General features: G+C 33.1%; 1 protein-coding gene across 6 annotated transcripts in view; it reads right to left on the bottom strand.

Moving 5' to 3' along the window:
* Positions 1 to 4,424: 4,424 nt before the first annotated feature.
* Smr (nuclear receptor corepressor smrter) overlaps positions 4,425 to 10,838 on the bottom strand; it is a 53,403-nt gene continuing 46,989 nt past the window's right edge. For 3 of the 6 annotated variants that reach the window (XM_070636471.1, XM_070636473.1, XM_070636476.1), the window contains 5 exons: positions 8,407 to 10,812; positions 8,203 to 8,348; positions 7,901 to 8,088; positions 7,542 to 7,847; positions 4,425 to 7,481 (listed from right to left, as the gene is read on the bottom strand). In XM_070636471.1, coding sequence (XP_070492572.1) covers positions 6,378 to 7,481; positions 7,542 to 7,847; positions 7,901 to 8,088; positions 8,203 to 8,348; positions 8,407 to 10,812 — 4,150 coding nt within the window. In that variant the 3' untranslated portion in view covers positions 4,425 to 6,377. The remainder of the gene's footprint in view (positions 7,482 to 7,541; positions 7,848 to 7,900; positions 8,089 to 8,202; positions 8,349 to 8,406; positions 10,813 to 10,838) is intronic. The other 3 variants (XM_070636474.1, XM_070636472.1, XM_070636475.1) reach the window with 3 other exon arrangements.

Raw genomic sequence — 10,838 nt, 5'->3', positions numbered from 1 at the left:
CTGTTACTTGTGGTACTGGCGATGTCTTTCTTACTAGTCGTGGTGGCGACATTAATGCTTTTGCTCTTTCAGCCTTTCTGTTAGTGTAATCAGTAATCGATTCCATCTTCTCAAATTGCATTTCATGTGCCTTTTTGAAATTTGGAATTTTGGATCTTAACTTCTGTGCCCAAGGTAGTGAGCCAGCTGAGAATGATCGCAGTCGATGTCCATCAAGTGTTACATGTTGCATTGTGTTTTTTAACATATTTGCCTCCTCGTCCAAGCTTGAGATGATCTTATTGTTTTTCATGATTAAGAAGCTTGATCGACGATTCGAAATTGTTTGTTGATAAAGCTGATCAAATTCCATATGCTGATTCTCCACAAAATTTTTATGATTTTTTTTTTTGGATGTTTATAAACTTTTCGTAATTATTTTTTTATGCCTCGATGTTTTAACTTCAAAAGTTGTTAACGAACTGATCACAGAAGCCTCTCATTCAAATATTAAATAAGATTTAGAATCAGAAGGATATTCTACATCAGGTAGGAATATCTTTAAATAATTTTACGATATAAGCTATGACAAAATAGTTTATTGTTCTTGGTACCTGATTGAAAGCAAGTAATGTAAATAAAAGAATCTTTAGTGGGAGTGTTTGTATGTGTGGGGTGAGGATATATGTAAATTTCGTTTATGATCAGCAATAAGTCTCTTAATTTTCAACTTGCATGCTTAAAAATCAGCTGTTACATGCCACAAAGTATTATATCGGTTGCTTTAACCTGCAGTGCTGCAAGTGGCCCAATTTTTGAATACATTAATGCTCATAACTTTACCTTTAAAGTTTCTGATGTTTATTGATGGGGATTAGGAATATGCAAATTATTTTTTCCTTTTTTTAATTCCTTTTGCTTAAAAATCTTTTTTTTTTGCTGGATTGTAAAATTAAGGAACAATTAAAATGAAGAGTTTAGCATTGAAAATATTTATTGTCACCAGGCAAAAAATTGTTGAAATTTGAATAACTTTTTAGTTTTATTATAAACATTTACAATTAAAAAAGTAAATGCAATTTTAGGTAAACAGAAAAAATGTTCCTTATTAAATTTACGAAGTCCTTTCAATCCGAGGACATCTTTAATTTTCGTAGCTCTTTTTCCATTTCACCGCTTTAGTTATGAAGCTCGGATCTTATGATGTGTGTAATTTTAAGGTCTTTAGCACATAATGTGCCTCCATAAGGCTTTACAAGTACATGAATGATGACTTTGCGAAATCTTGCGCATACGGATTGTAACTTGATACATTGCAGAGTCCTTCAGGTTTTATGATGAATGACATGTGTAGATCTTGCAAGTGATTTCGATCCCACAGGCTTAAAGAAGTGAATTAAAATTTTCATATATACGCTAAACCCTTTTAATATCCCAATTTGGCAGAAATTTTCGAAAGATAGCCGTTCTTTAAACGCGACAAGGAAGTAAATAAGCGAGTATATTAGACTCACACTAGATTTTGTTTTTGAACCAAAACTGTGTTTAATTTTTATTATTTCAAAATAAGCAGATTTCGAAGTCGGCTCGAATTCTGGACGGAAAAATCAATACGACTTCATGCAGAATTCGAGCTCTGAAAATAAGAAAATTATTTTTTTTTGCCTGTCAATTATAAAATTGTGAAAATTAGCAATTTCAACAATATTATACGGTTTTGCTTCCACTTTCAAGAGTTCATTGGTCGGGCTCTTTTACCGTCCAGAAAATCAGCTGTAAAGATCTTAATTAATGGAATTTCCACAGGCCGTCTAAGATTATGTTCAGCTCATCGCAGCCTGTTCACTTTTATTCGCTTTACAATATCAGCATCCCTAAAGCCTAAATAAGGAGACCTATATTACTCATGCAATTGAAAAGGTCACCTTCCATCTTAGGGTCAAAGATGGCTCTACGGAGTACAGTTAACTGTTACATCAATCAAGTTAATTTGTTCAAATTAAGAGAGTTTTCATTTCTTTATAGTTTATAATCTGAAAGTGACAAATAATACCTAAATTAAATACTGAAAATCCTTAATTAAAATGAGACAAATTAGCAATAAATAGGACACGAAATTTTTTACATTTTTTAAATATTTATTACATATTTTTTTTTTATTTAATATCTCAGTTTTCCCTTTTTTCATTTTTTTTTATTAATTTTAAACTTCAAAGACGGAATTATTCTTTCACTTGTTTTTTTTTCATCTTGTTTATTATACACAATTATGCATAGAAAAAAATGAAGATAGTATCAAATAAAGGAAGAATCAAAATATAATTTTAAAATTTTATGAATGAAAAACCAAAAACGAAAAAAATAGAAAATTTTCATAAAATTTTTATATACAGAAAGTAGTTTTTTAACTTCCACGCGAAGCAGGAAAGTTATTGCATTTTTCAAGTTCAAATATAATTTTTTTCCGCTGTATTTTTTTTTATGAATTTTTGTGGATTTTATATCAATTTGTTATAGGTTCGAGAAGAAAGATAGTAGAGAGTTATAAAGAGAATAGTTAGATGTTTTGCATTATACAATAATCTTTATTATTTTTTTTTTCATTATGTATGCATTCATATATTTTATTAAGGGATCCTATCTAACTTTTTTTTTTATCAACAACTTTTTTTTTATTATTTTTCTTAAAAACTTTAATCGAATGAGAGTATGTTGAAGGAAAATGAGACTGGATTATGTGGGTAACTAGGGATTTAAGGACAAAAATGGAGTAACATTGCAACAGAAATTATTTTAAAAAACTTTTTTCCCATTGATTAGTTTTGTCTTAAACATTCAGGAAACAATGATGATAAAAATTTAAGGAATTGAACATTTCACATGAAATATTTTTAAATTTAGTTTAGTTTCTCTTCCTATTAAAAAGTCCAATTATGTATAAAAATATGAAATTCTTTTTGTAACAAAATTTTGTGAAAAATATTTTTTTTTCCAAATTGTCAAATCTTTTATAAATTTTGAGCTTGTGAATAAAATGATGGTTGAGTATAGTAGGAGTCTGTAGATTTTTAGAACAGTTAACATAAAGTATGACTAGTGCATTGTTTCTACAATGAATAGTATTTTATAAAAGGTTCGATAGTCCATAATAAATCCTTTAACAGTCCATAATAAAGTCACATACCAGGAGTATATTCAAAAGAGGGGTAGTTTGGTGGTCAAACCCTTCTTTCTTGGAAAAAAAATCTTCATTTTGCAAGTGTTTTTCAAAAAGAAATTCCAAAATCCTTCCCCAAAATTTTCCGATCCATACAAATCTATACAAAGTAAAAATAACGGCCAATCTCGACATTTCCGCAGTCTGACAAATCATTTTCAAATATCAAACCCCCATCCTCGCCACATATACTAACTTCAAGGAACAATAAAAATGTAAAATTGAAATCTTTAAAGCTGCATTTTTTAAAAATTTTGAGTTTATATGAGTAGATAGTTAGACATTTTTAATAATGATAATTATAGACAAGAATGATCATCCCGAGTGACACAAATGAAGAAGACTCAGCCGAAAAACTTTAAATACTCCGCTGAACTTCTTTTATTAACATTGATCGATTGATTTTATTTAACATTAATCAATTGGAAATCGCCTAAATTTGATGTCTATATGGCTCGAGGATATAAATTAGATACTTGTTATTGTTGAGAAACTAAGCATAGAGGTTCGAATTTGACAAAGATTTTGTATGGAGTCGAGTCTACTTGCTGCCAAACAGTTCATATTGAAGAAATTAACCATCATTCTCATCCACAAGTTTAAATAAAAAAGCTCACGGAAAAGCCTCAAAATGAAAATCCAACATAAAAGAGTCAAAATGCCTATCGAACATCATTGATTGATTAAAGTTTCCATTTTAAATTATTTTTTGAAGACAGCAACTGTTTTTTTTTATTTTTTTTCTCATTGTATAAAATTATAATGCAGTTTTTTTTTATGTGTAGTGTGTTGAAGATTTATTTATACCTTGAAGATTGAACATATTATTGTAACTTGACGATTATATTTTACATTAAGTTTATTCAGTATTTCATTCATTTATTTTGGGAGCTTTTAATTCAAAAAACTGTAATTCATTTTTGTTTAGCTTGCATACTTTTTTATCTATTTACCTTCATTTAGATAAAAATTTTCTTTAATGCTGTATATTTTTTTTTGTTTATTACAAATAGATAATTTACATGTAAATTTTTTTTGTAGATTTATCTCATTTCTCTTCTCGTTTGTGAACTTATAATAAAAGTAATTATTAGGGTTCAGCCAAGAACTGCAGACCTTCAATTCCTTTATTGCAGGCCTGCAGTTTCTAGCTGTACCTTATAGTTCGTCAAAGGCTGCACGCCTAGTAACGAACCCTAGTAATTATAATAATAATGAAAAAGAATCATTATTGATTTGAAGAAATCATTTTATTTCATTTTTTTGCAGGTTTCAGTCCACAACTTTATATTGTGGATTGGGTTGCTTACATAAAAAAAATACATAAAATAAGAACTAAAGACTTTCCTTAAAATTGAAAAATAAAGAGACAAAAATTCATAATCCTACATAAAAATCGAGAAAAATTGTTTTTGATGAAAATTTGAGATTTTCTTTGAAGGATATCTAAGGAATATTAACAGCCAGAGCTCGATGTCGACTTGAATTTTGTTTGGAAAAGTCGACATGACTCCATACAAAATCAAAGTCGACTTCAAGCTCTGATTAATACAGTAATTCTTAATAACAACTGCAAATGAACAGAAACGTTAGAACTAAATTCTTCATCCTTGGCTATCTAAAGCAGATTTAAGACACAAATCTACTTCTGAGTATCTTAGTCTCTATATAATAGCTTGATGAAGATACTCAAGTCAGGCAAATGTTCTTTAAAAACTTAAAAGTCCCAATTGAGACAAAATTACACTAGAATTAATTTGCATAAACTAGTTCAGTGATGAACAACCTTTTTGTATCGTGACATATTTTGATGGTAAGCCACGACTGAAACCACGCTGATTCCGTTCTTGGCATTTCCACTTGTGAACAGCGGCACACAAGTTGCTCATCACTGAATTAGCTATAACTAAGGCTCGTCCAAGAATCGCAGACCTACATTTTCTGCATTTTAGAGGCATAGGCTTGCAATTTTCTGCTGCACCTAATATTTAGTCAAATTTTGGTAGAACCTTAGTCATAGCAGATTTTTGTCTTCTGGGACTATGTTCAACAAACTCAAATATCCTCAAACTTGACCAATAATTCATAAAATTCTTCAAAAAATCTCAAATTTTCATCGAAAATTCTCTCGCAAAAACCATGTTTTTCTTCCTCACTAATCAACGATATTCCTAAATATTCCCATTTCTATTTTTTTTATTATTATTTTCATCATTCTTATATAAATCATCATCAATTTTTTTATATCCCCCCTAAATTAATTATGTTTCTTACAATAAAAAAAATTATCATCAATTAATTATGACAGGAAAAAAACAGAAATAAAGTTAAAAAGTCAAAAAAATTATTAAATTAATTAAAGATCACATTTTGATAGATTTTTTTTTCTTCATTCATTTTTTTCTTTATACATTATACAAAATCTCCTTTAACTTCTATTTTTTTACTTTATTAATTTTATTTATTATTTTATACATTTAGCGCATGAATAGATTTCTTCATTTTTTCTATGAACTTCCACGTGTAACATGGATAGTCTATCATATTTTTTTTCACTTTCTTTAACCGGGGATTAACTTCAGTTGAGGGTGAGGTGGGGTTGCTCAATAAGTGAGGGGACTAGTGAGTCTTCAGCAACTAGAACATAGTCTAGTGCAGCCTATAAACATCAATGTCTTTCAAATCCATCACATATCAGAACAACCCCTCAATCTACTATAGGAAAGTCCATTTATGGATACCTCAAACCCTCTTATTTTCACTACGGTTATTCTCTTAATTCATTATTTTCATTCAGTTTTTTTCTTTAAATGTGGTTGTGTAAATTGTGTGTATTTATATGTTTTATATGTGTGTATGTGTCCTTTATTATTTTTTTTTTTTCATTTTTTTTGAATAATCTAAATTTTTTTGTAGATTTATTTAAGCAAATTAGTCTTTCAATTGTCAAATGTGTTTCATTCATTAATTATTTTCATTAATTATAATTTTATAATAATTATAATAATCGTTGTTACTTGTATTTTTCATTTATATGACATAAATCGGGAGGAGAGTTTTTTTTTATAAGCTTAAGCTTCAATTTCTATTAATTGCTGATAGCTGAGAGAAAAAAATACTGACTGACTGAAGCTGCTGCCGTTGCATCATTGCGGCAATATGTCAATCTACATTTAATTGGTTAATCTTCATCGCTAAGGGCGTCGTATTGCTCTGACAATACTTGACGTGATTCCAAATGTTGGTTTGGCGGTGCTTGTTGCTGACGATTTGCATCGATTAGTTCACTTGCAGCTTTTGGACTGATTATTGGATTGGCACCAGCGGCTACTTGTGGGATGTTTAGTGCACTATATGGATACATAAACATTGTCGGTTGGAATGGCTGATTACCAGGCTGTGATGATGGTCGACTTATGTAAACTTGAGGTGATTCTCGTTTACCAGCTGGCGATTTTTCACCACTATCGACACCATTTCCAGGTATACTATTACCACTGCGTGGACGATCGTATTGCTTCATGACATCACTGTCACGACTATCTTTTCGTTCTGGATTTCTATGATGTTCATTTGGATATTTATCATCATTTCTCATTGCCTCTGCAATTCTATTATTCAGCATATTGAGTAACTTATTTGCATCACCACCTGGTGCATTATCTTGTCCACCAGGCATGGCGATATTACGTTGATCATAAGCATTGATTGTAATTTTTGGCTGCATATGGTAATGAGCACTTGTCTCTGGTGGTGATACTGGCTCATATGCCATTTTATTTCTTGGCGATGGAGTCTGAGCCATTCGAATAATATGACGATCATCAGGTGTTGTTCTACCTTGTGGATTTCCACTTTTTGCCATTTCTTCCTTTTGCTGTTGTTGTTGTTGCATTCGTCGATTCATTTTCCACTGATCGGTTGCAATAATTTGTTCCTGTCCCATAAGCTGTGGACCACTGTTTTGTAACTGTGCCATGCTTTGTGTTGGCGGTGTTTTACTTGGAATTGTACTTGCATTACTGAATCCTGTCCTTACAAAATGTGGTGATGTTAAATGATAACCTCCTGGCTGTTGCTGATGATGCATACCAAATGCTGGATCTTTGGATATGATTGCATCCGTTATATCATTTAGTTTTAGATTCTTTGATGGTAGATTTGAGATTGATGACTGATGACGTGAAAGATCGGATGATGAATCAACATCGACATTAATGATGTTTGGTGAGTGAGAATTTCCATTATTTTCAGCTTGTTGAAGACGACTGATTGGACCAAGTTGCTGTAAATGGATAGAGTTCTTTAAGATCCGAGAATCAAGCAAGTTTCTATCATAACTTACATATCGATCGCGACTCTCCTGTGGTCTCGAAATATTCTCAGTAATTATAGCATTAATCAAATGCTGAGCACTAATCACCTCATCTGGTCCACGACCATATGGTCTCGATGTGTAAGAAATTCTCAATTGTTCCATTCTATCACGTTCGAAATTACGTTGAGCCAATTCAGCATCGTGTCTACGTTGAGCGTCTCTTTCATCACGTTCACGATCTCTTTCGCGTTCTTGTGCGATCATTTCACGTTTCTCCATTTCCTTTCTCTCAAGTTCATGCCTTCTTATCATTTCAATCTGAAATGGATATTTCTAATTAGAAAGTTTCAAGAAAGTTCATTTAATAATAATTTTTTATGTCTCACCTGGTTCTGTTGTTGTTGAAGCATTACATTGACGTCATTTGGAATCAAGTATGGATATCGTTCACGTTGAATTGATTGACTTTCAGATGTAATTGGTGGCATGTGTCTACGGCTACCATCGTTTGGCACTGGTAATGCTTGTTGTGCTACTGCTACATCCACCAAGTTTGAAAGTGCGTCGTGTCCTGCTAGGACAGATTAAATATGATTCTCGTTAGACATTAGTATAAATTATGGATATACAAAACTTTTAGATTATCTTAGGGATAATCCAAAAAAGCTCCAAGGAAAATTCAGCTTACCTTGTGAATAATGATGCGTATAGTGTCCTTGATTAACTTGTAATCGTTGTGGTGCGGGAGATGGAGGCTTCGATCCACCAGCATTATGTCTCTGGATTATTACACCCTGTCTTTGTGGTGGTGGAGTACGATGTGGACTTGGTGTACTGCAAAAGTTACATATTGTTAGCATATATTGATTATAAATAAATTTAAGGACTTTACCTATTATGATGATCAGCTGGTGATGATCTACTTAAATATTCTGTACGTGTTTGTCCACTTCCAGCACGTTCACGTTCTTTGTCAGCATAGTATATTGATGCAGGTGAATTCGAATGAGCAAGATTACGTGGCGATGGAGATTCCTTTTCAGGACGACCAGGTCCACCAGGACCTCCACTTATAATATTTATGGTATTTGGCATATTCGGTCCACCACGCGATTGCTGATTGTGTCCCTGCATTTGCTGAGATATCATATAGTCACTAAAGACGAGATCACGTGTTGAGCTTAATTCACCAGGTTGACGGTAGCTTGTAATTGTAGGATGTGGACTACTCGTTGGTGCCGATGAAACATTTGGTTGTTGATTTGTTGCTGGACTATGACGATTGTTGCCCTTAATATATTCATGAACACGTTTGTCACTTAAATGTATAGGCGTTCCAGCTGTTATTGAGCCAAATTTATTATCAGAATTGGGTGGCGTTTGTCTTAAAATATCGTAACGTGGACCTTGCGGTGAATTTTGTATCATTATTGGTTGACCACGATCATTAAGAGGAGTTCCAAGAGTAATTGAACCTTTTGGTCCATTCATTTGTTGCATTTGACCTCCACTCTGTTGCTGTTGAACTTGATGATGATGAACTTTTGGACTTAATTTCTGTGTCACTTTTGACTTATTTGTAACAATTTGTTGCGGTTGTTGCATACCATGTGGTCCTAAGCTCATAACACGTTGCTGACCGGGCGATAATGATGGTCCAATATAAGTACTCGGTGATTTTGATGGTCGATTCATATCAGGATGAAATGCTAAATAAGGCGCCTGATTTGGAATGTTTGCTGAAGGATCTCCACGATAAATTGATCCACCTGTTGGTGGTGGCGGTGCCTTTGCTTGAAATGCTGGAAAATTTCTCTCTGGCGGTTGTTGTTGTTGCTGTTGTGGCTTCTTGATACTCAAATCAAGTGTTTGTGGCTCAGGTTCAGGTTGATGATTAATTGGCGGTTGATGTGGTCGACCATACTTTAAATCTTTCTCTTGAACAGCATTCAAATGTTGTGGTGTTGACGATGATCTTGGCGGTTGATTGCCTTGTGAAGGTGGTGGAACTGGTGTGATTGTTGCAGCTATTGATGAAATATTCAAAGGATGTCCAGCAATAATTTGTGGATTTTGTTGTCCAGATTGTGATGGTCCATGAGAATTAACAATTGAAAGTGTTGCTAATGTTTGGAGTCCATCAGAATTTGATCGTCTCGATTGTTGCATCTGCTTTGGATCTTGTCGATAAGAAGTCACAAATGAAACGTCCGGTGACGTATCAATTGGACCAGGTGGATTTGGTTTCAATGGCGGAACTTGTGTATTTTTCAGTGATCTCTCAATCACATTATGCATAACATCACGAACATTTGATGGTCCATTTTGCTGAGATGATGGAACCATTGAGATTGTTGTTGAAGGATTTAAAGTTTTACCAGCAAAAACTGATGATGTTTTCGGACTTTGACGATTTGCTGGTGATGACTCATTCTCCTCATCTGCTGTCTCAGTTGCTGAGCTATCATATTCCTCTGAATGCTTCTTTGTTCGCATAATATGAATCATTGGATGATCTGGTGCTCGTGGCATAGTCGATAAATTTTGAATTTGTTGTGAACTCAACAACGGTGGTGGCTGACCTAAAGGAGGTGGTAAACGATCATCTACAATTTGTTGTGGTTGTGATATTGTTGTTGGAGGTTGTTGCAGTTGTTGCTGAGGTGGTTCATTCTTGACAGTATTTTCTTTACTTGCAGGTATTGGCATAACTGGAATTGATGGTATTGTTGATGGAATTTGTGGTTCACTCTTTATAACAGTATTCGTACTGTTATTGTCAACTTTCTCACTTTCAGTTACAGTAAAATCATTCTTGTGTGTATCAGATCCATTATCATCAGATGATGTAACACTAATATCTGACTCATCACCGTCCGTAATTGCACGACGATCTTCATTTACATGCATTTTATAATATTCATTCACAGCCTGATCGAAGCCATACTTTTTCTTATAATGAAAATAGAATGTCTTAAGCACCGTAGCTGATTTATTGAGTTGTTCTGCTAACTGATTCCATTTCGGTCCAATGTCTTGCAATTGTTTACGAAATTGTTGAATCTCATCATCCGTAAGTGATGTCGTGCCCAACAATTGTGTACCCATTTTACGCTTTATACGCGTCAGACATACTGAACAACATTTTGTCACCTTTGGTGGTATTTGAAGCTCTTTAATGATTGGATCACGCTCTTCTGGCGATAATTCTGATAACCTTGCTGGGAGATTTCGAAGACGTGTTACACGATCTTTTGGATTTGGACAGGTCGGCAGTGGACATGATGTGATTGGAAATCTGTGGAATATTTTTTTATAAGTTAA

The sequence above is a fragment of the Chironomus tepperi genome, unplaced genomic scaffold (genome assembly GCF_022539635.2).
Source record: "Chironomus tepperi strain 1889 unplaced genomic scaffold, CSIRO-AGI_Ctep_v1 contig_128, whole genome shotgun sequence".
In the NCBI taxonomy this organism is placed as follows: domain Eukaryota; kingdom Metazoa; phylum Arthropoda; class Insecta; order Diptera; family Chironomidae; genus Chironomus; species Chironomus tepperi.
The sequence above is the reverse complement of the archived record's forward strand: the minus strand, read 5'-3'. Positions and strand labels throughout refer to the sequence as shown.